Source organism: Pleurodeles waltl, chromosome 2_1 (assembly GCF_031143425.1).
Source record: "Pleurodeles waltl isolate 20211129_DDA chromosome 2_1, aPleWal1.hap1.20221129, whole genome shotgun sequence".
Classification (NCBI taxonomy): domain Eukaryota; kingdom Metazoa; phylum Chordata; class Amphibia; order Caudata; family Salamandridae; genus Pleurodeles; species Pleurodeles waltl.
Genome location: NC_090438.1, coordinates 195,142,861 through 195,169,176, shown reverse-complemented (window position 1 = coordinate 195,169,176; position 26,316 = coordinate 195,142,861). Strand labels below are relative to the sequence as shown.

The 26,316-nt window shown below is 43.2% G+C and overlaps 1 protein-coding gene across 2 annotated transcripts in view; it reads right to left on the bottom strand.

Moving 5' to 3' along the window:
• Positions 1-26,316, bottom strand: part of RADX (RPA1 related single stranded DNA binding protein, X-linked) — a 252,126-nt gene that overhangs the window by 58,723 nt on the left and 167,087 nt on the right. For both annotated transcript variants that reach the window (XM_069212392.1, XM_069212393.1), the window contains exon 12: positions 10,774-11,061. In XM_069212392.1, the coding sequence (XP_069068493.1) occupies positions 10,774-11,061 (288 nt within the window). The remainder of the gene's footprint in view (positions 1-10,773; positions 11,062-26,316) is intronic.

Below are 26,316 nucleotides of genomic sequence, written 5' to 3'. Positions count from 1 at the left end.
CTCGCAAAGGACCAGAGAACCCTTAACTGTGCATGCATGTGTCTCCCCAAGAGACACAGAGGTTGTGAGTCAGCCGTAGCAAATAGGCAATGGCACAACCCCTATGGCTGAAAGCTTCAGTGCAGCAGCAGTTACTACCCAATCTAAAGGAAGAATGTGATGGAGGTAAAAAAAAAAACAGCAAAAAGAAGGCCCAGTAAAGGAATTCATTGAGCATGGAAGAAGCAAATTCTTATCTACATCGATGGATAGAAAATGGTAACGGGCAATGGATCGCATACTCCAGGGATGATGCATTTATCAATATACAGTACAGGCACACAAAAGCTTTAAGAATAAAAAGCTATTGAACCAGAGTCCTAACACACCATACGTATCAAGAATATCAACAGGTTGTGAATGGGAAAATCAAAGATGCAAGAGCAATAATTCCATTTGAGGATTCCTTAGAAATTGGGGTAAAGTACAGAAATCTTATTAGAAACAGGAAGTAGGTCTGGTTGCAACATAAAGTGACAAATGGAGCTGCATATTAGTGCATGCTGACAAGTTCATTTCATAAGCTTGTCCTTCATGCAGAGCCGAGCCCATCAGCAAAAACGGAAGGACCTTTTTAGATGGAGAACAATTTAGGAGTATCCACAAGAAAGAGCAACACCAAAGGTAAGAAATATCAATCGAAAGAACAAGTTATTTACCTTGTTCTTCTGATGGATACTTCTAATCGCAGATTCTTCACCTAGTGAATATGTACCAAAGCAGTACCTACCAAGGTAATAGGGCTGTTAAGCGGCTGAGATTAAAACGTCCTGCTGGACTGAATAGGCAAAATGCCCATACCTATGAACCTGACTGTTGAAAAAATAGTGCTTATGAACATGTGCAATGTGCCCATGTAGCACCCTGATAAATATCCAAAACAGCCACTCTGCATTCCACCACAATGCTAGCAGCTTTGGCCCTGGTGGAATGAACTCTGCAGGCCTCCTGGAGGCTGCTTCTTAACCAATGCATAGTACATCTTATTTCAGAGGAAAATCTATCATGATATGGTCTGCTTCTACATAGGCTTGCCTTTCTTTGCTGCAGAGAACTTCTCACAGAGCTAATTGTCCACTCGATGGTGATTGGTACGATCAGTGTGAAAGCTCAGCTCTTTTTTGGGGTCTACGCGATACAGTTTCTCTGTCGGGGAATAAGGCAGAGCAAAGAATGTCAGAAGAATGAAAGCTTATCCAACATAAAAAGACTCCTCTCTTTTAGCAGGAACACAGCTTGTGTTCTTAACAATAGTTTGTTTCGGAAAAGGGTAGCATAAGAGGGCTGGACTGAGAAGGCCTGAAGCTCGAAATGGAGATCTAAGGAGACCAACTGCTGCTGTTCATTCTCCATGCAAGAAGGTGCAGGTTGCGTAGACCTGGGTACAAGATACTGCCCTGCTACTGAGACAGAAGATCTTCCCGAAGCGGGAGCCTGATCAGAGTACAGATGCTCAAGCTTACAAGTTCTGGGTACCACAATCCACCGGCCCAATCCGGAGCCACTAATATGACTTGGGCCTGGTCATCCCAGAATTTCTTCAGAACTCAGTGGAATAGAGGGAGTATTTAGGAGTCCCGTGCTCCACTTTTAGTGTGATGCGTGCCCGTGAGAGAGTCTTCTTGGGAACTCCAATGTGCAAAAGTATTGACAATGTGAGTTCTCCACAGTGGTGAAGAGATCCAGTTAGGGTTTTTCCTCTGCTGGAAGATGGCTTGCATGACTTCAAGGTGTAGCTGCCATTTGAGATTTGTTTGGTGTTGCTGGCTGTTAGTCCGCCCTGACAAAAATCCTGCCAGGTTGTTCACGACAAGGGAGATGCACTGAAGACCCACCCATTTCCAGAGGCATGACGCTCCTGGCACATGACCCTTTCCACCCTCCCTGTTGCAGTACCACATGGCGATGCGGTCGTCCGTGAGAACCTGCACCAACCTTACTTTCATGGTTGGCAGGAAGGACTTCAACGACAAGTGAACTGCCAACAACTCCAGCAAATTGATGTTGAGACGGTTCTTTGCTGCAGTCTAGAGCCCTCTTAGCACAATCTCTGCCAGATGACCTCCCCCTCCCAGTAGTGACGTAGCTGTCACCACGGTCAACTCTGGCTGCGGTAGTGAGGTGGGTCTGCTGCTGCTCCAATTGTAGTCGAGCAGCCACCACTGCAGAACTTTTGCAGTCTACTCCAAAACCTGGATGAAATCTGTCAGATACAGCTATTGGGCCAATGAGACTACAGATCCCAATGGACATCTCACAGGTGACATCTGGCATGGTCAACCAGCAGGGTGCAGAAGTCCATTAGACTAAGAAGCCTCAGAGCCATCCTCCCTGAGGCCTTTGACAGAGTCTGAAACATTGGGATCATAGCTCGAATGTCCTGGACTTACTGATATAGAGGGAAGGCCTGAAGGCGCACCAGGGTGGCTTGGATTAACTGAAGCCTCTGCAAAGGAGTCAGGTGTGAATTTGGCTAGTTAATTGAGAACCACAACAATGTAAGGAGGTTGGCCGTCGCCTAGAGGTGGTCCATGACTGACCATGGCAAGCCTGCCTTCAACAGCCAGTCGCTTAAAACTGGTACCCCCAATCTCCGAAGACAGGCAGCGACCACCATCACCATCTTACACCTGAGGGTGTACTGAAAATGCTTGAGATGTACCTTGAACCACAGGTAACATATGTAGGCCCGATATGGAAAATGTCACTTACCCAGTGTACATCTGTTCGTGGCATTAGTCGCTGCAGATTCACATGCTGTGCACAGTCCGCCATCTGGTGTTGGGCTCGGAGTGTTACAAGTTGTTTTTCTTCGAAGAAGTCTTTTCGAGTCACGAGACCGAGGGACTCCTCCCATTTCGATTCCATTGCGCATGGGCGTCGACTCCATCTTAGATTGTTTTCCCCGCAGAGGGTGAGGTAGGAGTTGTGTATGTTAGTAATAGTGCCCATGCAATGGAATGAATACGTATGTACATAATAAAGGTTAAAGTAATATATTTACAAATGTACAAATGTTCAAGATCTACTTCTAAACGGCTACAGGCTCCCGGGGAGGCGGGTGGGCGCATGTGAATCTGCAGCGACTAATGCCACGAACAGATGTACACTGGGTAAGTGACATTTTCCGTTCGATGGCATGTGTAGCTGCAGATACACATGCTGTGCATAGACTAGTAAGCAGTTATCTCCCCAAAAGCGGTGGTTTAGCCTGTAGGAGTTGAAGTAGTTTGAAATAATGTTCTTAGTACAGCTTGTTGTGCAGTTAACACATCTACACAGTAGTGCTTGGTAAATGTATGAGGCGTAGACCATGTTGCTGCCTTACATATTTCGTTCATTGGAATATTTCCTAGAAAGGCCATGGTAGCACCTTTCTTTCTGGTTGAGTGTGCCGTTGGTGTAATAGGCAGCTCTCTCTCTGCTTTAAGATAGCAGGTTTGAATACACTTAACTATCCACCTAGCAATGCCTTGTTTTGAAATTGGATTTCCTGTATGAGGTTTTTGAAATGCAATAAATAGTTGTTTTGTTTTTCTAATTAGTTTTGTTCTGTCAATGTAGTACATTAGTGCTCTTTTGATGTCTAATGTATGTAGTGCTCTTTCAGCTATAGAATCTGGCTGTGGGAAGAACACTGGTAATTCTACTATTTGATTTAAGTGGAACGGTGGGATAACCTTTGGTAAAAAATTTGGATTTGTCCTTAGAACTACTTTATTTTTATGTATTTTAATAAATGGTTCTTGTATGGTAAATGCTTGAATCTCACTCACTCTTCTTAGAGATGTGATGGCAATCAAAAATGCAACTTTCCACGTTAAGTATTGCATTTCACAAGAATGCATGGGCTCGAAAAGTGGACCCATGAGTCTTGTTAAGACAATGTTGAGGTTCCATGAAGGAACAGGTGGTGTTCTTGGTGGTATAATTCTCTTTAGGCCTTCCATAAACGCTTTAATGACTGGTATTCTAAATAGTGAAGTTGAATGAGTAATTTGCAGGTAAGCTGATATTGCGGTGAGATGTATCTTTATGGAAGAGAAAGCTAGATTTGATTTTTGCAAATGTAGTAAATATCCTACTATATCTTTTGGAGATGCGTGTAATGGCTGAATTTGATTATTCTGGCAGTAATACACAGATCTTTTCCACTTATTTGCATAGCAGTGTCTAGTGGTAGGTTTCCTAGCTTGTCTTATGACCTCCATACATTCTTGTGTGAGGTCTAGGTGTCCGAATTCTAGGATTTCAGGAGCCAAATTGCTAGATTCAAAGATGCTGGATTTGGATGTCTGACCTGTTGTTTGTGTTGTGTTAACAGATCTGGTCTGTTGGGTAGTTTGACATGAGGTACTACTGAAAGGTCTAGTAGTGTTGTATACCAAGGTTGCCTTGCCCATGTTGGTGCTATTAGTATGAGTTTGAGTTTGTTTTGACTCAACCTGTTTACTAGATATGGAAGGAGAGGGAGAGGGGGAAAGCGTACGCAAATATCCCTGACCAGTTCATCCATAGAGCATTGCCTTGGGATTGATCTTGTGGGTACCTGGATGCTTTGGCATTTTGAGTTTTCCTTTGTTGCAAATAGATCTATTTGAGGTGTCCCCCAAATTTGAAAGTAATTGTTTAGTATTTGGGGGTGAATTTCCCATTCGTGGGTTTGTTGGTGAGCTCGAGGGAGATTGTCTGCCAACTGGTTCTGAATCCCTGGAATAAATTGTGCTATTAGGCGAATGTGGTTGTGAATCGCCCAATGCCATATTTTTTGTGTTAGGAGGCACAACTGTGTCGAGTGTGTCCCTCCTTGTTTGTTTAGATAATACATTGTTGTCATGTTGTCTGTTTTGACAAGAATGTATTTTGGGGTTATTATGGGTTGAAATGCTTTCAGCGCCAGAAATACTGCTAACAGTTCTAAGTGATTTATGTGAAACTGCCTCTGATGTATGTCCCATTGTCCTTGGATGCTGTGTTGATTGAGGTGTGCTCCCCACCCTGTCATGGAAGCATCCGTCGTTATGACGTATTGTGGCACTGGGTCTTGGAAAGGCCGCCCTCGGTTTAAATTTGTACTGTTCCACCATAGAAGCGAGATGTATGTTTGGCGGTCTATCAACACCAGATCTAGAAGTTGACCCTGTGCTTGTGACCATTGTGATGCTAGGCACTGTTGTAAGGGCTGCATGTGCAATCTTGCGTTTGGGACAATGGCTATTCATGAAGACATCATGCCTAGGAGTTTCATTACCATTTTGACTTGTATCTTTTGTGTTGGATACATGGCCTGTATTACCTTGTGAAATGTTTGAACCCTTTGTGGACTTGGAGTGGCAATCCCTTTTGCTGTGTTGATTGTCGCTCCTAAGTATTGCTGTGTTTGACACGGCAAAAGGTGTGACTTCGCGTAGTTGATGGAGAAACCTAGCCTGTGAAGGGTCTGTATGACATATTTTGTGTGCTGTGAACACTGTCTTAGCGTGTTGGTTTTGATTAACCAGTCGTCTAAGTACGGGAACACATGTATTTGCTGCCTTCTGATATGTGCAGCTACTACTGCCAGGCATTTTCTAAAAACTCTTGGTGCAGTTGTTATTCCGAATGGCAACACTTTGAATTGGTAATGTATTCCTTGGAATACGAACCTTAGGTATTTCCTGTGTGAAGGATGTTTTGGTATATGGAAATACGCATCTTTTAGGTCTAATGTTGTCATGTAGTCTTGCTGTTTGAGCAGTGGGATTACGTCTTGTAATGTGACCATGTGAAAGTGGTCTGATTTGATGTAGGTATTTAGTGTTCTGAGATCTAGTATTGGTCTCAGAGTTTTGTCCTTTTTGGGTATTAGAAAGTACAGTGAGTAAACTCCTGTGTTTTTTTGTAGATTTGGTACTAATTCTATTGCGTCCTTTTGTAGCAATGCTTGAACTTCTAGTCCTAGAAGATCTATATGTTGTTTTGACATATTGTGTGTTTTCGGTGGGACGTTTGGAGGGAATTGGAGAAATTCTATGCAATAACCATGCTGGATAATTGCTAAGACCCAAGTGTCTGTTGTTATTTCCTCCCAAAGTTTGTAAAATTGGCTTAGTCTTCCCCCCACAGGTGTTATGTGATGGGGTTGTGTGACTTGTGAGTCACTGTTTATTTTGAGGAGTTTTGGGGCCTTGGAATTTTCCTCGATTTCTTGGGAATTGGCCCCCTCTATATTGCCCCCGAAAACCTCCGCTCTGATATTGACCCTGGTAAGTAAACCTTGTTTGTGAGGTTGTGGTTTCTGTGGGTGGACCTCGAAACCCTCCCCTTAAAGGTGTTTTTCGAAATGTGCCTCTGCTCTGCGGGGAGTAGAGTGCGCCCATGGCTTTGGCTGTATCAGTGTCTTTTTTGAGTTTCTCAATGGCAGTGTCCACCTCCGGCCCAAACAATTGCTGTTCATTAAATGGCATATTGAGCACAGCTTGTTGGATTTCCGGCTTGAACCCTGAAGTGCGCAGCCATGCGTGCCTTCGTATCGCGATTGCAGTGTTTATTGTCCTTGCAGCTGTATCTGCTGCATCCATGGAAGACCGTATCTGATTATTTGAGATACTTTGTCCCTCTTCCACCACCTGTTGCGCTCTTTTTTGGAACTCCTTGGGTAAGTGTTCGATTAAATGTTGCATTTCATCCCAATGAGCTCTGTCGTATCTTGCCAAAAGTGCTTGTGAATTGGCAATACGCCATTGATTTGCTGCTTGTGCTGCAACCCTTTTTCCTGCAGCATCAAATTTGCGGCTCTCCTTGTCTGGAGGTGGTGCGTCTCCTTAGGTATGAGAGTTGGCTCTCTTACGAGCTACCCCGACAACTACTGAGTCTGGTGTTAGTTATGTTGTAATATAGATTGGATCTGTTGGCGGTGGCTTGTACTTTTTCTCCACCCTTGGAGTTATGGCTCTGCCTTTAACTGGATCCTGAAATATTTGTTTTGAATGTCTTAGCATTCCTGGGAGCATGAGAAGGCTTTGGTACTGGCTATGGGTGGAGGATAGGGTGTTAAACAGAAAGTCATCCTCAATTGGTTCAGAATGTAAGGTGACGTTGTGAAATTCGGCTGCCCTTGCGACCACCTGTGTGTAGTATGTACTGTCCTCAGGTGGTGACGGTTTTGTAGGATAGGAGTCTGGGCTGTTGTCAGACACTGGAGCATCGTAAAGGTCCCATGCATCGGGATCATCCTGACTCGTTGTAGTATGAGCTGGTGAGTGCATCAGTGGTGGAGTTGTTGCTGGTGATGCATGTATTGATGGTGGTGGAGACGGTGGTGGGGTTGTTTTCCTTGCCACCTTTGCCTGTGGTTGCTTGTCCTTTTGTTGAAAGGCAAGTTTCCTTTTTATTTTGATTGGGGGAAGAGTGGTTATCTTCCCTGTGTCCTCATGAATATGAAGCCTTCTTTGCGTGTAGTCAGGCTCTACAGCTTGAATCTCCTCTCCAAATCTATGTAATTGGGAGGTTAATCCTTGTTCCTCTGTATAGGAACTAGTTTTCGTCTCCGAGCCTGGATGTTTCGGAACCGAAACCTTTTCGGAAGTCTTTTTAGGCTCCGAAGAAACCTTCTTTGTTTTCGGCGTGGTGTCTCGGTGCCGAAATTCTTCGGTGCCGCTGTCTCTGTGCCGAAGTTTCTCGGAGCCGCTGTCTCGGCTCCGAGGTTGCTGTGTGGCGGTATCTCGACCGGAGTCGGATGACTTCGACACCAGCATGCCCTTTTTCGGTGCCTTGGATCGGTCACCTTGTTTTCGGGTTAAGCCATGGCCTGTTGGCGGTGGCGTCCCCTGGGCTTTTGTGGACTTCTCGTGAGGCTTGATTTTCGACGTCTTACTCACGGTTTTGGGTGTTTCTTTGGCGTCGAGTTCTTCAGAATCCGACTCGTGGACGGAGAAAGCTTCTTCTTCCTCCTCGAAACGATCTTGACCTGTCGGCGTGGACGCCATTTGTAGTCTTCCTGGCTCTTCGGTCTCTCAGCGTCTTCCTCGACCGAAACGCTCGACAGGCTTCACAAGTATCCTCCTTGTGCTCGGGGGACAAGCACAAGTTACAGACCAGATGCTGATCCGTATACGGATACTTGTTATGGCATTTTGGGCAGAAGCGGAATGGGGTCCGTTCCATCAGCCTTGAAGTCGCACGTGGCCGGGCCGACCAGGCCCCGATGGGGGATCGAAAAAACCCCGAAGGGCCACCGGAGCTCTTCAAAATTCGGTGTCGATTTGTTCTAACTAACCCGATACCGAACGCAAACAATACCGACGTTTTTTTCCGAGATTCTAACTAACTTTCCGACCCGAAACACGGAGCGAAAAGGAACACGTCCGAACCCGATGGCGGAAAAAAAACAATCTAAGATGGAGTCGACGCCCATGCGCAATGGAATCGAAATGGGAGGAGTCCCTCGGTCTCGTGACTCGAAAAGACTTCTTCGAAGAAAAACAACTTGTAACACTCCGAGCCCAACACCAGATGGCGGACTGTGCACAGCATGTGTATCTGCAGCTACACATGCCATCGAACATATATATATATATATATATATATATATATACACATACATACATACGTACATACATACATACATTACTGCTGGCCCATCCTGGATCCAGGATAGACAGAACTTGGGCCAGAGGGACAACCTTGAAGTCGTCCTTTCAACACCTTCCTGCGAATGGACAAAGATAAAAAATACAGCCAATGCTTCCGTCCTTCTTCAGCACAAGTAAGTGGCGAGATGAACATTCAGTCCCCCTCATAATGCCGGTACCCTCTCTACGGTTCCTTTGACCAAGAAAGCTTGCGCCTCCTAACACAAAATGACAGATGGTCTTCAGAAAGCTGCTCTGATGCAGGTGGCAGACATGGCAGATAAAATAAGGAATGGGAGCCACGTTGGAAGATTTGAGGACCCTACCTGATGGATGTGATGCTCTGTGACCCCTAGAAGAAGAGGAGTGCCCTGTCTCCTACATGATGGTAGTGTGCCACTAACGATGCATTAAAGAGGTTTTGAGGTGGTTGTTGCCCGAGGAGGAGTGGGGACAGGAGAAACTAAGATGCGTGCTGTCCTTGATGGCCTGGATGTTGTAGGCCAGGACCTCGAAAGGGCTTGGAGACTTGCTGAAGGAAGGTAGAGCCTGGCGCTGCTGATACACCAAACCCCTAGCCTATACCCAAAAAGGGTAAAATTGTTGGAGAGATTTCTGAACTGGTGCTGAAAGACCCAAAGAGTTTGCTGTGGCTATCTTTAAAACGCTCCAAGGCCAATGTCCACTTTTTCAATGAAAAGCCAGAACCCGTTAAAAGGCATGTCAATTACGGACGCTTGGATGACCCCGGAGAAGCCTGTAGACCTTATCAATATGTGGTGCTTAAGAACCACGATCTACTTGTCCCATTAGCTCGTTCTAGATAATCAGTGGTGTCTAGGCCTGATTAGATAGCTTTCAAGTTCATCTTGGCAGAGTTGTTGCACCCCGTGGAGCCATTCATCGAACCTATACACCAAAGGCACACCTTGTGGGGATCTGTCAGACATCTGCTTGCAACAGTGCCTCCAATGTTTAAACCCTGTAGTCTTAGGAAGTGACATTTTCCCTTGCACATCAGTAGAATTGAGAGAGAAAAAAAAAGAAATTACTTTTGGTAAGAGGAAAAAGAACAAAGCTATGGATAGGCATCTAAGGCTCAGAAAGAAAGGAACTGACTTCAGCATGCATGGGTAGTGCTTGTATGCAGCTTTGCCACTTCCTGAATGGAGCAGCACAATGCTACCTTCTGGGGCATAGGACCACTGCTTTTTGAGTATCTGGAACCAGTCTGGTATCTAGGGATATTCACAAGGTTAGCATCAGAAATTCAAAGATTTCATGAATCCTAGCATCAAAACCACAGCCATGAGCAGAGGTATCACACAACGCATAACACAAAAATTCACCTCAAATTATTCAATGTTGATCTCCTGGAAACAAATGAAAGCCCACAAATTATACCTTGTGGGATATAGTCAAATAGCCAAAAAAGAATTTATGCTTAAAGCCCCAAAAAATTATTTCAGTGCTATTCCAGGGATGTTGCAGTCAGCTGGGTCTGCTGGGAGGTATGTATGACATCAAGGATGTGCACAAGAAAATAACAATGATTGTTTCAGCAGTGATTCTGAGACAGATTTGTTGTCACTGTTGGAGGACTGTCACACCAACAGGTGGGCCAAACAAATAAAGCTTAGGGCTAAACTGATTTGAATTAAGAACCCACACAAGGATTATCCTTGTGAGATCCAATGAGTCAAAACAGCTTTATTATCACAAATAAGAAACAATATTTAATACTTGGATTATATCATTAAGGAATGACTAACACCTATTCATGGGCAAAATAGAGGGCACCTGCTCAGTAAGACGGTGGGCTAGAGTAGCACACTTTGTGTCCCAGGTCTGTGATGAAAACTAATTAATCAGTAATCAATAAGTCAGTCAATCACATTTTGCCCAATCAAAATCTTGCAACAATAACAGTATTCAACAGGGCACAACAAAGCCCTCCCAAAAGAAGGCAGGGACATGACAGGGGTCTAGGCAATATCAGAACTTTATGAAAATCCATAAGGGCGCAGGATCTGACATTTTCCAAAAAGTCAAAAATAGTTTTCCAAGATGTGGGACACCTCATACTTTAATAAACGTATAATGACAAATGTACACTTCTTACCCTGGATTGTCAAAATATAGTATCCAAGACTACTGGCAGCTTTGAATTTGTCAACTGCTTCATCTGATTGGTAGTTTTTAGCTTTGAGTTTTGCTGGCTGTACATTGAATTGTTGCATAAGGAATTCTTTATATCTGTAATCAAACTGACGTGGAATACTTTCTGGAAGAAGAGGGCAGTATTTTAGATGTTCGATCAAGTTAAGGTTGACATCTGACCACAGTTCACTTTCCCATTTTCCTTCATCTGCTTCTCTCTCATCAAGGCTTTTATTTGTTCTTTGCTCATCTGATAAAAAGAGAAAGTATGAAAAGTATTTATATCCTTGTGGCTACAAACAGGCATTAGTGAACAAAATGAGCTACAAAAGGTACAAAACAAAAAAAAAGTTTAAATGACAGTTGTTTGTAATGCTGTGGGTATCTTGGTTAGATTTTCAAAAGTCACTTCAATGCTGAGGGCTCTTTTATATTCATTGAACAAGAACTGCCCCAGTAAAGGGCTTTGTGGAGAAATCTAGGGTAACCCACTGGAAAAACTAGGTCTACTAGGTCTAAACACTATCTGGCAAGCAGATAGTTTACCCAGAAAACCTAATTTCCCATATCAAAGAAAGAAGAGGGGAAACCACTGTCTCATGAGGTAATGCAAATGTAGAGATCCACTCTCACACATTGGAACAAAATCAGCAATTTCTGACCCCCCTTGCCTCATTAAAAGTTGCCCAGAATTTGGGGGTGAGGAGAGAAAAGGACTGTGGCTGGAATTAACAATTACGCACAATATCCCCACACATGAATCTAGTCATTATGAGTGAAAGGCCCCAGAATGGGGAATTAGATCCAGGATCTAGAATTGCAGTATCGTTTACAATGTATAGTTCCCGACTTTGCGACCTGCTCTGCTGACATTTTCCACCTGCTCTGAGTAGGTGGTAAATGACAGAAGACCTGCATGGAGTTTTACTGGGTGCTTTTCTATATATGGTAAAACCGGCAATCCTACATATGGGTCACCTGGGCCAATCAAGAGTAGACATGAGTGGTACCTCTTGGGAATACTGGTCTGGTTGGCACTGTTGCGTGAACTAGGGCTCTGGCCTAGTTCTACAAGGTTTGGCTTTCGTACCCACAGGTGCCCAAACTTTGTTCAGTGCACCAACGCTTGGGCCTGAACGTCCAGGCCACTGTAGCCCTACACAATCCCACGTGACATACCTGACAGTGTGGTGTTCATGCATTCTGGATTACAAACAGTCCTGTAAAGGAGTCAGGGATGCAGTGGTACTCCAAACCTATTTTTGTTCTTTAACATAGCAAACACTAGTAGTACACTAGGAAAAGTAAATATATATTTAAAAATGCTTATATCAACAGTCTCCTCCTATTGCTTAATACATGCATAACAACCATGCAGAATATTATTAGAACAATGTGTCACTAACAGTTAGAATAATATGAACTTTTCTAACATGATTGGAGCGTTCCTAGCAGCCTTACCCTCTACAAACTACTTCTATGAGAGCATGAAGTAGCTAACGTGCCACTTGAGGTTCTTGAGATTCACTGCACTGCATAGCTGTTCACAGTGGAGAAGCGGTGATTATCAGACTCCAACTGGGAGAGAGTGTTCTCTATGAAGGAAAACACACATCAGCTGAGCTCCGCCCCTCTCCTCTCTATATAGGATCTTAGCATAGAAATGGATGTTGCAGCAGTCTGGCAGGACCGCTTGCAATTACGCAATTAACTGGGGGAAGGCCTCTCCAATTCAGTGGGTCAATTCATTAGGTTAGTTAGGTTAGTTATTCAGTTGACCACCGACTCTTACCCTACATTTGGGTACTTTTCATTTGGTCCGAGACATAACCAGTATGAACCAGCATGATGGAAATACATCTACTCGGACTACACGTTTATTTTACACATTCACTGTCAGATCTACATAGATATCCAGGAACTTGTAACAGATTTGTGTCACCTTAGGTGTTTGGATGAACTGACACTTTCATGAGTTCTGCAAAAGATAATGATTTGCAGCAAATGGCCCACAGGCAGACAGGCTAACCTAACATGCTGAAAACGGAGTCTGTGTTCGGGATCTTACAACATCTGTACATCTGAGTATGATATAACAATGCAATGCATACAGATGACATCATTTTAGGGATTCTATTTTACAAGAATAACAAATAAAATGAACAAATATTAAGTAAAATCCATGATCTCACAATGGAAAACATTAAACTTCATTTTTAAAATGAAGCAATACAATCAGTATAAACAGCATAAAATCAGTATATGTAAAGCAGCATAAAATATTGCGATAAGCTTTCCACAAATTATTTCTTTCAAGCCTTGCATGTTACAAGCAGCAATATAAAATGGTGCATCATATAAGAAAGTCTTCACCACATCAGGACATCAATTTGGGAAAAGATGAGTTTTGGTATTTAAATAGACTAGACATGATAATGATGAGGATGATTTGAAAAAATAATGCAGCTTGGGAAAAACTGTAAATTAAAAAAGGAAAATAATTTCTTAATTGGGATTCATGATACAGACTTTGTACTTGATATAGAGGACAGCTTCTCCTAGCTGTCAGTTGAAATAATTTCTAGGATAGCATCAGAGCACTGTGGCTGGTAAGACCCCTGGGGCTTCCCACTAAACCATTGTTTCTTATGGTCAGGATTAAACTAGAGCTCCTTCCCCTGAAACTCTTTTGGGGGCAGGGAGGGTCTTCACAGAAATCCTTTTGTTTTTCCCTCTAATCTCCCCACCCCCACATTCTTCTGTGGGTGGGGACCTGGGCCACCCTTCTTCGGGTCCCCCCAGGTACCTTCTTTGGTACTCTGGTACTGATCCAGAGGTCAAACTAATTTCCAAGCTCTCCAGGGTCAGTGAGATTGAAACAAATAAGGTGTTGGTGCAACTGATTAACACATTTACTGATTAAGTGCTCCTACATGTTCAAATTGCAAAGCCAATCATAATGATTTAGTTTGCTACTTTTCACCTACCCACACTGTGTCTTACTACAGTAATCCACAAAATCAACCTATGACTGGTGGGACTGCTCATGGCTATCCCTAAACTTGGGGCACTATTTTTCTGGGGTCAAACCAAACATCACAAGGGTTGCCTTCATGGGGGTATAGCTCATCGTATCAGCTTACTCAATAAAGTATCGCTCGAATTAGTTAGCATGTGCTAGCCCATAGTTAGGACAGACTGCGAAGGATTGAGGGTCAGATACAGGGACCAGGTTTGTCTCGATTAAAAAGTTATCTTTGTACTTGTAAAATTTCAGAGAAGCATGACTCTTCAGCAGACCAAGGCAGCAGGCTCTGGTTGAAGATGGACTCGTCGACATCAAACAGCCAAAGCACACAGTCTCTGCGAAGCCTTCAACAAAAGGGGGAAAAGTTTAATTTTCATACCGAAACCGTTCTCGACATTGATCGGATGCAGGTGGCGGCACCATCTGCTGAAACCTACTACGTTTGTACTTAGAAACTTTATTGGAAGTCGTATTTCCTTAGTGGGGCTACAGAAGGGGGGCTCAACATCAGATGAGTAATAATGTAATCCAGCATTTGTCTGTGAAAGCAGCCATCCTTGCCACAGTGACAATAGCTTTTAGGCTTTTTCACTGTAAGAACATGTAGAACATGGCCTCTTTTAAATACCATCCACCCTGCGCTAAGGCAACTTACTGATATTTGAAAGGCCTGTGTAGGCCTGTCAAAAGGGTTAATTTTGACCGAGCGAATTGGCAGTTTTGAAACTCTTTTGCCAAGCTACAGTGGTAGGTCTGGGGTTGGGCTTGCTGTGTCACTGCGGCGGATGGCACAATGTGTGCTGCAGGCTACTGGTGACATTTAGCTTGCAGGCCCTGGACAGACTTTGTACCATATACACAAGACCTATAGATAAGCTGAATGAGCCAGTTTGGTGAATACCAATCTTATCATGTTTAAGGGGAGCAGAAGCACTTAACCACTGGTTCGCATGGGTAAAGTGTTTAGAAGTCTATGGTCAACAAAAACACTCAAGGCAAAAATCTAGGGAAAATCACACAACAGATGGTAATTTCCAACAAGGTATCCATGAGAAATGTAGGATACAATATTTAGGTCAGAGATATTTTGAAAATTATATTTTGATATCACACTCACTTTGAGTCTCATCTGAAAATTCCTTAACAGTTCCATGGCCTCTTTAAGGAACATAGCACAGGGAGAAAATCAGACATGTGCCTTCTAGCTTTTTAACAGGCTACCTGCTAGATACCCTGTGCGTAGCCCACCACCCTGCAAATTACAAATATTGACCCTAGTAATTTTGATCAGCCCTTTCATCCTTTTGAGACAGATAACATACTATAGTTCTGGATAACAAAAACACCATCTATTTAAAGTTCTACTGAGCTTCCAGCCTGTGGAATTAAATGTGACAAATAAAAGCAAATTCCTTTCTGATTTCAGTAGTTACCTGCACTCTTTAGAGCATTTTAATGTATCTCACTTAATAAGGTTAGTTCAATGGCTAATGGAGCCTTGCAAGTCCTATGTTAGATAAGACAGTTTTGTTTCGCCTTTCATCCTTGCAAGTGTGGCATAACAAATGTTTTTGAAGTACTTTGAAATTGTACCTCTGACATCAGAACTGGCTGAGCACACCATCTGGAGTTGGTGGTGAGCATGGATTTATTTAGCAGAATAGACATTTAAAGAGGTTGAGAACCAATGCCATTGGGACCTAACCAGAGAAAAGGAACTTGAAACACAAAATCCCAAGTGTTAAAGAGAGACTCAGGTGGAAATAAATGTAATGATATACTGAATATATGTATGTATAAAGGGCAGCCTAAGATGATATCTTATTATCAGTTCAAAACCAATATTGAAAAAAAAGCAAGCAAGCGTTTCATGTATTAAAGGTTTATGTTTCTGCAGAGTCATCTAAATTAAGCTGCTGCAATGCTTTGATAGCTTGTAAGAAAAATATAAACATAAAATAACACACGCATTTGTAAAGTGAATATTGGTGCTGAAGGTCACATGTTTATAGTGAGGCAACTCAATGACATTCATTTTGTCAACTTTAGAAGTATGAAAAGTTGAATGGCCTGCCAAGATTATTACCTGTGGCCATGAGGTCAATCACACATTTCTTATGTGGATGCAGTAGTCTACTAAGCCATCGTAATAGGCTATGAAATGTAGAGTTTCAGACATAACGTTTCTGTGATCTACCAAGAGGGAACATTGAATACAACAGTCAAGTATTCCTATCTGAAGCAACATTTTAAATAGTTCAAGACTACAGTACTGACCGATACTGTTGGTACTGTGGCAGGGATCAGCAGCAATAAGTGCTTTTTTGAGGCCACATGTCATACCCCTGTCTGCCTGTGCTGTATGATCCACATTGTCATCATTATTTTCCAATTAGATGGGTGAAATGAACTCTGCTATGTACTTTATTTTGCATGAGCCACTAAGGGCCTGATTCTAACTTTGGAGGACGGTGTTAAACCGTCCCAAAAGTGGCGGATATACCACCTACCGTATTACGAGTCCATTATATCCTATGGAACTCGTAATACGGTAGGTGGTATATCCGCCACTTTTCGGACGGTTTAACACCGTCCTCCAAAGTTAGAATCAGGCCCTAAGTGTTTAATTTAAAAAGGCAAGCTATGCTCTTTAGTTTGTGTGCACTAGAAACAGGGCCTGCTTAATGAAGCGTAAGTGCCTGGTCTCTTTGTTAGAACAGCATGCACAGAGCAATAAATTAAAGGCCTCCGTTCAACTCAATCCTTGTTTCATGCCAGAATGTTTCACTCTGTCACCATCGAAACTCAATTTCCCATAATGGCCAAAGAATGTACCCTGGCCTTATGGCCTTCTATAACTGCCTAACCTGCTGTTACCATGAAAAGCATACACTTGGGGCCCCATATGACTCTTGCCCCACCACACCATCACCAACGGACTCCTACCGATCATCAAAGCACTAACACCTATCTTCAACACCACCACTGACACAGCCACATTTCCAGACACCTGGAAACATGCCACAGTCACGCCCTCACTCAAGACACCATCCACTGACTCACCACACTATCCAACTACAAACTCATCTCCCTACTACCACACCCTGCAAAGGTCTTAGGAAAACTAATCAGACAATGCCTCACCAACCACCTCAGCAACCATCAGCTCCTCAACATTGTGCAGATTGGGTTTAGGCCCAAACACAGTACAGTAATAACACTCATCGGTGCCACAGACAACATCTGCATGATCATGGACAGAGGAGACAGGACAGCCCTAATTCTCTTGGACATCTCTGCAGCATTTGACATGGCCTTACACCTGATCAGACACATCCATGAGACTGAAATCCAAGGACCCGTGGACCCGTTCTCTGCTTGATCTGCTCCTTCTTAATTGATAGAACGCAACCTGTCAGCCTGGCTCCTTACACATTGAAAGCCCATAAATGTATCTACAGAGTGATTGAAGATTCAGCGCTCAGCCCCAACCTTCTTCAACATATACATGAACCCTCTGGCCAAAGGAATTTATGCACATAGCACTCTCCTACACTGATGAGTACAATAGTCAAGTAATCCTAGCAACTCAAACTCTCCGGCTCTGACAAGGCCCCCACACACAAGAAACAAGTTCAATGCCTGCATGATAAAAGTCGCTGACAGGATGAAAGTCAACTGACTGAGGCTCAGCACTCACAAAACAGACGTAGTGATCTTTAGCAAAAACACCTCACCATGAACTCCAGCTGGTGGCTGCCTGAACCCAGACCCACACCAGGAACCTTGGAATCTTTTCATTAACAGCAAACTGGACACAACCGCACAAGTTAATGCTGTCACTACATCCTGCCCTGAAGATGCTGCGAAAGATCTTCAAATGGCTTCCAAGTAACACAAAAAAAAAAAAAACACCACACACGCCCTGGTCACCATCAAGCAGAACTACGGGAACACCCTCTACAGCAAGACAACCAAGCAACTCAGAAGAAGACTGCAAACCATCCAGAACTCAGCAGCCAGACTCATCCTCAACCTTCCACACAGAACCCACACTTCAGGGTGCACCTGCTACATAAACATGCTCATTTCAAACTCCTTGCACACACAGTCAAGGCACTATACAACTTAGGCCCCACCTACTTGAAGTCACATCTCCTTCTACCAACCACTTAGACACCTTTGCTCCACAGGATTCCAACTCGCATACAACCTATGCATACACAGAACCAGATCAGGCGGACAGGCGGTTCTCTTAAAAAGCTCCCATAACGTGGAATTACCTCCCATTCCACATCAGAGCCTCTCTTCTTGAGCCCTGAAAGAAGCTGGAGACCTGTCTTTTCAATTAACCAACCCAGCATAGGCAGGGCTAGATACACAGACCTGCTCTGTTCCAGGATACCCTTGCAGGTAACAGTGCACTTTACAAATATACATAACATATCAAAACCTACCTTGGAGAAAGCTTCTTATTTCTGTCGATAATAAGCTTGTACTTTCATTATGATCTTATATGTGAGTAAGTGTTCTTTATGCCCTCTCCCAAATATTTATCACATTGGAGTGGTATGTTTGTACTGTTGGAATCGGACTCAAAGGATGTTGGGTGGGACCAAGATTAGAAAAAGAACAGAGAACCGCAGTAGTGGAATGCGTTGATTTTTCGTATGCAAATTCGCCTAGACTGAGGGCATGGAACCAATTACTGGTTTATGCGGATAGCAAACACCATAGAGATTGTTTAAAGGACTGATTTACTCTTTCAGTTTGCCTATATGTTTGTAGGTGACATCCTTGAAATCTGTTTCCCACAAAAACCGTTACAGACAGTTTTGTTTGGTCTTTTTCCCCAAGATTCTTTGTTAGAAAAGGGAATGACACTAACCTAGCAATACCGTCCTTAATTCCGGTGTGGGTATGTATGGTAAGCTGTCATAGCAGAAACAACCGTCTCTTATACTGTGGTTAGATTTCTCTAACAACCCTTGTGGGTCTAGGGTTTCTATTTCCTTTACTAACTTTAGCCAAAATTCTTTGGAACTGCAGCTTCCCATGACTTTTTCACAAGGGAGTATAGTCTGTTCTTTAATCTCTTGATCTGGCCCTGCCAATGGTTTTTCTAAACATGAAATGGCATCTGTTTTAGCCGATTTGGAACCGAGCGATATGTTATTATGAAATCAAATCAAAGAATAAAAGCCATCTCATTTGATGTGGGTTCAATGCTTTTGCAGAATACAAAAATTGTAGATTGTTTTGATCTGAGAATATGGTGATAGTGTGCCATGCTCCTTAAAGGTAGTGCCTCCACTCCTGAAAAGGCATTTTGATTGCCAACAGTTAACATTTGTCAATGTTATATTTTTGCTCCACAGGAAGTCATTTTTCAGAAAAGGTGGCTTGGGGTGCATGTGCCCTATCTTTGCATCTCATTGTGATAACACTCTGGCCACAGTGTATATCAAAGTACAGCAAAGCGGGGTCAGAATGTCAAACCACAGGAGTGGAAGTTAACATTTTCTCGAGCAAAGAAAAAGCAAGGTCAGCTTCTTCTGCAGAACAAAGGAGGTTCCTTTCCTTAAAATCTCATGCAAAGGGTCACTCTCTCAGAAACTGAGTTAATCTGCTAATAAAGGTTAGCAGGTCCCGAAAGACTCTTAAAACCTTTCACTCTGCTGGTTGATGGGCATTTAAGGATTGTATCCACTGTTTTCATCATCAGGACTTGTTCAAATATGGGGCCTGAGAAAACAATGTAAAAGAACAGAGGAATCTTAATCTGATACATGAGTAAACAGCAACATACATATGTACAAGAAGAAAGAGCTGTGTGCTACTCACTTCTTCAAGTCACATGGAGCACTGTAATAGAAAGGAATGTTATGTAAGGTGCCAATCACAAAACAGAATGGGAAGGAGAAAAGAAGGATACAAATCTCACTAAAACTGAAAAAAAATGCATGAGCAACAGAGAGATATGCTTCATGAAGAATGGTGTAGGTCAGTGTTATTAACCTTTTGACTTCTATGGACTCCCACAGATTCAATCCTGGAGTCCGGTGACCCTCACTGAGTCATTATTGGATGCTGGGAACACCCGGCCTGAGCAATTTCTATGATCTGAACTACAAACCAATAAACACCATACAAATGCTCGAATGTTGAAATATTATGTCCCAGTCTAATATAGGAAAGGTTTTCACAATTTCAATGTTGCTTCTTTATTTGTATATACTTTATTAACTTTAATGTGTTCATTTTAATAGTATTAATTTTGTAACAGTCAAGAACCCCCAGGGGTCCCCGGTGGTTAAGAACCAGTGGTGTAAGGTAATGCATCGTGAGTCTGGCATCATCCAGAAAAAAAAGGATGGGAAGGTTTGATGTTATGCCTGAGGAAAAAAAAGAAGATGAAAACATATAATAGCCAAGTGCACATACCACTTTTGTGCCCGTACCCCATTCCAATTAGGCCACCAGCATCCTTCCTTACCCTTGGCCCCCTCTCTATTTTCATTTATACAGCCCCATCTGGCATGCTTGCCTTCCTGGTCATCGGAGAACTTGGTGGGCTGATCCTCTATTGCCAGACTGCCTGCCTAGGAAGTATGATCTTTTTACAGCTGTTGGGGCATTTTCCCTGCTCCTGATCCAGTATATGCCTTTCACTTATTGCCTCATACAAAGTGTCCCCTCATACTCTCCAGGGGTTGCCGCTCCAACCTGCACTGCTGCAACCATCAAACATCTCAATGTCTTTTCTCCTCAAGGACCCCATGACCCCTTACCTGTAATTGGTACATGTACTTGGTTAGTTCATGTTTTCATGCTTCTTTCTCTGTTAGCCAGTCTCCTCGTGTATTACACACACCATTCCACATGATCCGTCTTCCTGTTGCTCATTTTTCTTTCTCCATTTCAGTGATCTTTATATCCTTATTTTCTACTCCTCCTTTCATTTTGTTACCAGCACCTTGCACGTAATTCTTTTTCTTTTATATTACAGTAATACAGTGCACATTGTGACTTAAGGAATTGAGCAGCACACTTGTTTCTTCCTGCACATATGTATGATGTGTTTTACTTATATCTCAGATTAAGATTCCTCTCTCTGTCCTTCTACAGTGTGTTCTTGGGCTCCATATTTGACCGGGTCCTAATGCTGATCCTGTATTTCTAATAGGATCAAAACATCGTCAACTTGCAAGCAGCCCCATTCCATTGTATTTTATAATCAATGGAGCAAGCCCTTCTTTACTGATTTGACACATACTTTGATCACCTTTATCACATGTGTATCACACTTCAAAGAGCAACGAGCAAGTTTGTCACTAGCAAGCAATAACTTAATATAACCCAGGACACTAGTGACTCTATGGTATCCCTTTTACCTTGTAAGAAGCTTGTAAAGGAGCTGATTGTATGGTTGCCTAAAGTTAGTGGATTCTTTTGCCACAGAGTACCTCTCCTGCCAGAAAGAGAACACCTTACCACTAGAACTTGAAGGGTCCTTGTGATGAAATGGGGTGTATTACATGGTGTGGTTGTGCGACCTCACTGTGTGATACACTTAACAACCCCCTCAGGTCCAGTAGATTTTATCTGTAAAACCACCAGCTCAACCCTAGGTAGCTGTAGTACTGAGAAGCAAGGCTTACACAGAGGAACAAGTGAAAAGCATTTAAACAGCACCAGAAAAATTTAAGAAATCAACAACACTCAAGATAGCAAACAGCAATTTATAAAAATAGACTGTATTTTATGGGAATTTAGGCACTAGAGACAAAAAGATCCACCAGAGGATTCTGGAGATATACCTTTTACAAGCCATACTAAATCAATGCAATTTCACTCATCTGTGAACAAGCCCTAGCAAACTTAACGCATTGGACACAAACATTTGGCGGAAGAAAACTTAAATAAGTGTCCATGCTGTTGGTTAGACATACTTGGGTGACCAACTCCAGCAGGAAGCTAGTCAGGGGGACCACCAAGGTCCTCAAGAACAGTTACCTTCACCGAAGATGCAGTCCTTCTGTCATTCCAGGCACTTTATCCACACTGTAATGGATTCCTATGGAGTGGTCCTGATAGATGGGAAGAAGGAAGCTGGAGATGCTTGAAGGATGCTGTGGATGCAGCACTGTCAATGGGGTCTTCCTGCAGGAATTAGTCAGTCTACAAAGATGGTTAGGCGGTCCTGTTTGCAAGGTTGACGTCCCATGAAGTCCTCTCTGGACTAGCCAAAGTTTTGTCACCACTGGACAACCAGTCTCCTGTTGTTGCTGTCACAGCCCAATCCTTCCTGAGTCGATAACTTGTCTTCCGAGGGTCCCAGCAACTCTGACAGCACTGCTGAGTTCAGCCAACTTTGGTACAACTCTGTGCTTCGGGTCTTAGTCCTTAGTTCTTAGTTCTGCACGGCGGCGGTGGTAGCAGGTTGAAGACTTTGGGCTACTAACTTGCCTCAACAGGTATCTTTAACTGTTGTGGCCCTTTGCTGAGAACAGGCGGCCAATCAGCTGGCCATTGGAGACTCTCGGCTTGACTTGACTCTGGAGACAACTCCTCTTTGAGCAGGACACAGCAGGCATAGTACCTCTCTTCGCGAGCCACCAGGTGTAGCAGGTGCTGGTGCTGTCTTTGATGATGCAGCCTCTTTTTGATGGCCCCTTGGTTTAGGAGAGCAGTCCTCCTTTCGGTTCTTCTTCCAGGCTGGTCGAAATCTGTGGTCTGGGTGCCAGGGATGACCCCTTCACACTTGGAAAGTGCCCTCAGGGCAGGATGTGGTTCATAGCCAATGGGCTACCAGATTCCTTCCCACCTGTTGACCACTTTGTGTAGAGTGTGGCATCTGGCTATCCCAGAATGCACAATTCTGCCTCCTCCCAAGATGGCGAGACCCATCTCTTGGTGTTCAGACCTCGCCTAGCCCACCCTGGTGTGTGGCTACCACAGGGATACACAAACCTGGGGAAACCAGTTTGGCAACTTCCCCCCCACTCCCTGTACCAGCCTGGCTCCCTGAACAGTGGAGCAGCCCTCCCCCATGGTGTTCCACATCTGCCCTTCAAAGGCGGCTTCCCCTTTGAAGCCTGCCTTTTGGTGGCAAGAGTTAAGTGACTTCCTGCAGGAGGGAGGGGACACCTCTGTGGTCTGGAATCCCTCATTGTTCTCAATCTTAAGAGCCGTTGGCACATCTCTCTCCAGGAGGGCATAAAGCTGTCTCGTGGAGGAGGCGCCATGTGTGACCGGGAAGGCACAGGAGTTTTAAAGGCAACAAAGTGGCAGCTTTTCTAAAGCTGCAAACTGCAACAGGTTACATTAATTGTGACTTGAGATACAAGTCTGGCTAATGTAACTAGCTGCTTGATACCTTGGAGTGCCCACTTTGGTTGCACCATTCAAGAATTAGTGCAGCTGAAAGGTCAGCGTGTAACCCTCTACTCGTCACTTGGGTGACCAATTCTTTCCATGGTAAAAACAGTACTTTTTAATGTTCTACTGTCAGGACATGTAAAGTACATTATCTGCCTGTGTCATATGTTGCACCCTGCCTTTAGGACTTGGGGGCCTGCCAGATGGGTTACTTAAACACATGTTCAGTATAAGTGCTGGCTTTGCCATTGCTTTAAATGGCAAAGTCAGGCTAGCAGTGTACAACCAGTGCGCAGTGGTGGGCGGGAGACTCTTCTTACTTGGGGGACCTCCAGGGTGGCACAACCAGTGCTGCAAGCCCTGGGGTACCCCTCTAACCTACATACCTACAGCCTACATACCCTGGGTACCAGGGTACCATCTGCTAGGGACCCACAGGCAACTTAGGCATTTCCAATTGGGCACAGTCAATTCGACATTCTCTTTAGCGTCAGGGCACTGGCACTGAGGTCTAGTGAGCAGGCCTCAGTTCACACCAAGAGACGAAAAATCAGCAGCTTCAGTTGAAAAATGTAGCGTAACTGTGCAAAAAGAGGCATTTCCTTACAGTCCTACTCAAAAGGACCCTTCAACACACACTTATTATTGTTTCCACAGGAGCTCGACGTACCCAGAACTATTGCATGATCTCAATCTCTCTCTTCCCCAATTCCTCCCCTCACCCAGGATCCAGCCATTAGTGTTAGTCGTGTCTTCTAATATTAAGGATTAGCCCCTTGCCGCATCACCCCCCCCCCCCTTGATGGCTGTGGACTGGGCATTACCTATTTGATGCAATTTCCTCCTAGTCTGTTAATGTATATGTTTCAGGTATATCCTGGAAAGTTTGATATGTCAAACTGTCAGTTCTTATGCTGTATTGAAATTGTGAATAAAGACATTAAAAGAAATAAAGATTACCCTCAGGGGGAAGTGGTTGAAGATCTTCACTTCTGCGGAAGTCCTGGAAATTCAGGTGAGCGGCACTTGGTCTGATACCTCTTTTCACAAACTTGCGGAGATACTAGGCACCAATAATGCCATGGGAATCTCTTATTTCTTGTTGCTGAGAATCAGTTTTTAGAGCAAACAACATCACACCCGGGCTGCCAAAAAAACCCATCTTGTTCCAAAAATTAAAATTTAGAAATCTATTTTTGCAACAAATATTTGTTGAAATAAGTCCTATCGTCTTTGATTTAAAAACTTTGTTTAACTGTTTCTAATTTTATAAGACTGCTGACTGCAAAATTATCATTAACTTTCTGATTCGTGAATGCACTTACTCCAAATGTTCCTACGTGCAGCATCAAGTAAGAATCAATATTTATCTGCATTATCTAAAAAAGATCAAAGTCTTTTTTGTTGACTACCCAACTGACAACTGGAACTCAAGCTCTTGAAATGTATTTCCTATCAATGCCTTTTTAAAATGTATACCTAAAATCTTGCTTGTTCGTACAAGGTCTGTTTACCTTCTACAGCCAGACTCCTCTCCCCAAAAGGTAATGTGGCCATAACATCCCTACCATACAAGAGTTACAGTTAAACCACGCTCATGTGAAGATTAGGTTAAACGTCTGCGGCCTAACCTACAATGTCATTCACCTAAATAAACCTGCGTATGTAGCCAACCTATTCACTAGATAGGTCTAGGAGCAAGAATTTAGGGACGTCGTTGGGTCGTCCCAGGCTGGATGGCAAGAAGCGCAGCAGTCCTCGCAGACTATGGAGTCGTGGTCTTGCTCCAAGCGCCACAAACAGTGTGGGTCTGTCACAGACAGATGTCTGTGACAGGCACCACATGGTTTAAAACCTGATGTTTTTTTGGGTGCTATCCCTTGCACACCAGGAGAAAGGATTTCTCCAAAAAAGTATTTGATAAAATGTCAGAAAAGCTCAGTCAAAAAGTAACTGGGGGTAGATCTTCCAGATCTGCACTGACTGGTGTGGAAAGAAAAGAACAGCCGTCAATGCGCTGGGGTGACACCTATTTAGGCACCGCGCACACAGGGGTTCTGCTGAAGAATTTCCAAATCCAGTCTGACGCCTGGGTATAATTCTAAGGTAAGGAATCTGCAGCTAGAAGTTTATATCAGTTTTTCCAACCCGACGTGAACCTATTATCTCTACTCTAAGACTGATAGCATTTTTATGCAAAAAAGAGGTATTGAGATATATCCAGTCCGTACTAAGGGGAATGTGTTTAACAATATTTGTGGGCCTCTTTCAGAGAACACATGATGATTAATACAGAGTGATGTGAATGCCCTACTTTACAGGGAGTTTGTGAAAAATCTGGAAAACCGGCATAATTTTGTCAAAAATGCATTACCAGATAAGCCAGTGGGTTTTCTTATGTGACATGTGCAACAGAAGGCCAAGGTAAAGCTTGTTAGTATAACTGAGTGTAAAAACAAACAAAAAAAATCCAGAACTCTGAATAGAAAGGCATTTTTCAAATTATGAAAACCTGTACTTAAAATAGAAGATAGTTATAGTCAGAGATAGGTCTGTGACAATTAAAAACCCCTGTTTCCTATTCTGTGAAGTGGGAGATATTCATGCACCCATACGCAAAGACCATCCTAAGGCTACATTATTTAGTGCTACTTCGCTTACCTCTGTTTAAACACTGGCTGTCAACATTCTGACACAGGATATTTAATGGATTAAAAAATTAATTTAGTGCATAAACAAAGTGGGTATTGTAGATGAGTTCTAAAGCAAATTCTCAAAGAAATACATGATCTTGATGAGAGGGGTAGGTAAATATGCAGGAGATGCAAAAGAGCTCTACAGCAGTGGTTCTTAAACTTTTGACTCCTGTGAACTCCCATTTAATCATTACTGGAATCCTGCCCCACCCCCACTGAATCATTTTTGGAATCCGGGGAGACAGTCACTGAGTCATTATTGGAATCTGGAGATACCATATTAAGCAATTTCTATGACTTCAGCGCCAAACAATTCACAAAAGTACAGAAAAAAACATTGATAAAACTAATATAAAAATGAATAAATGAATCAATCCGAGGATACTAACTTAATTTTTTG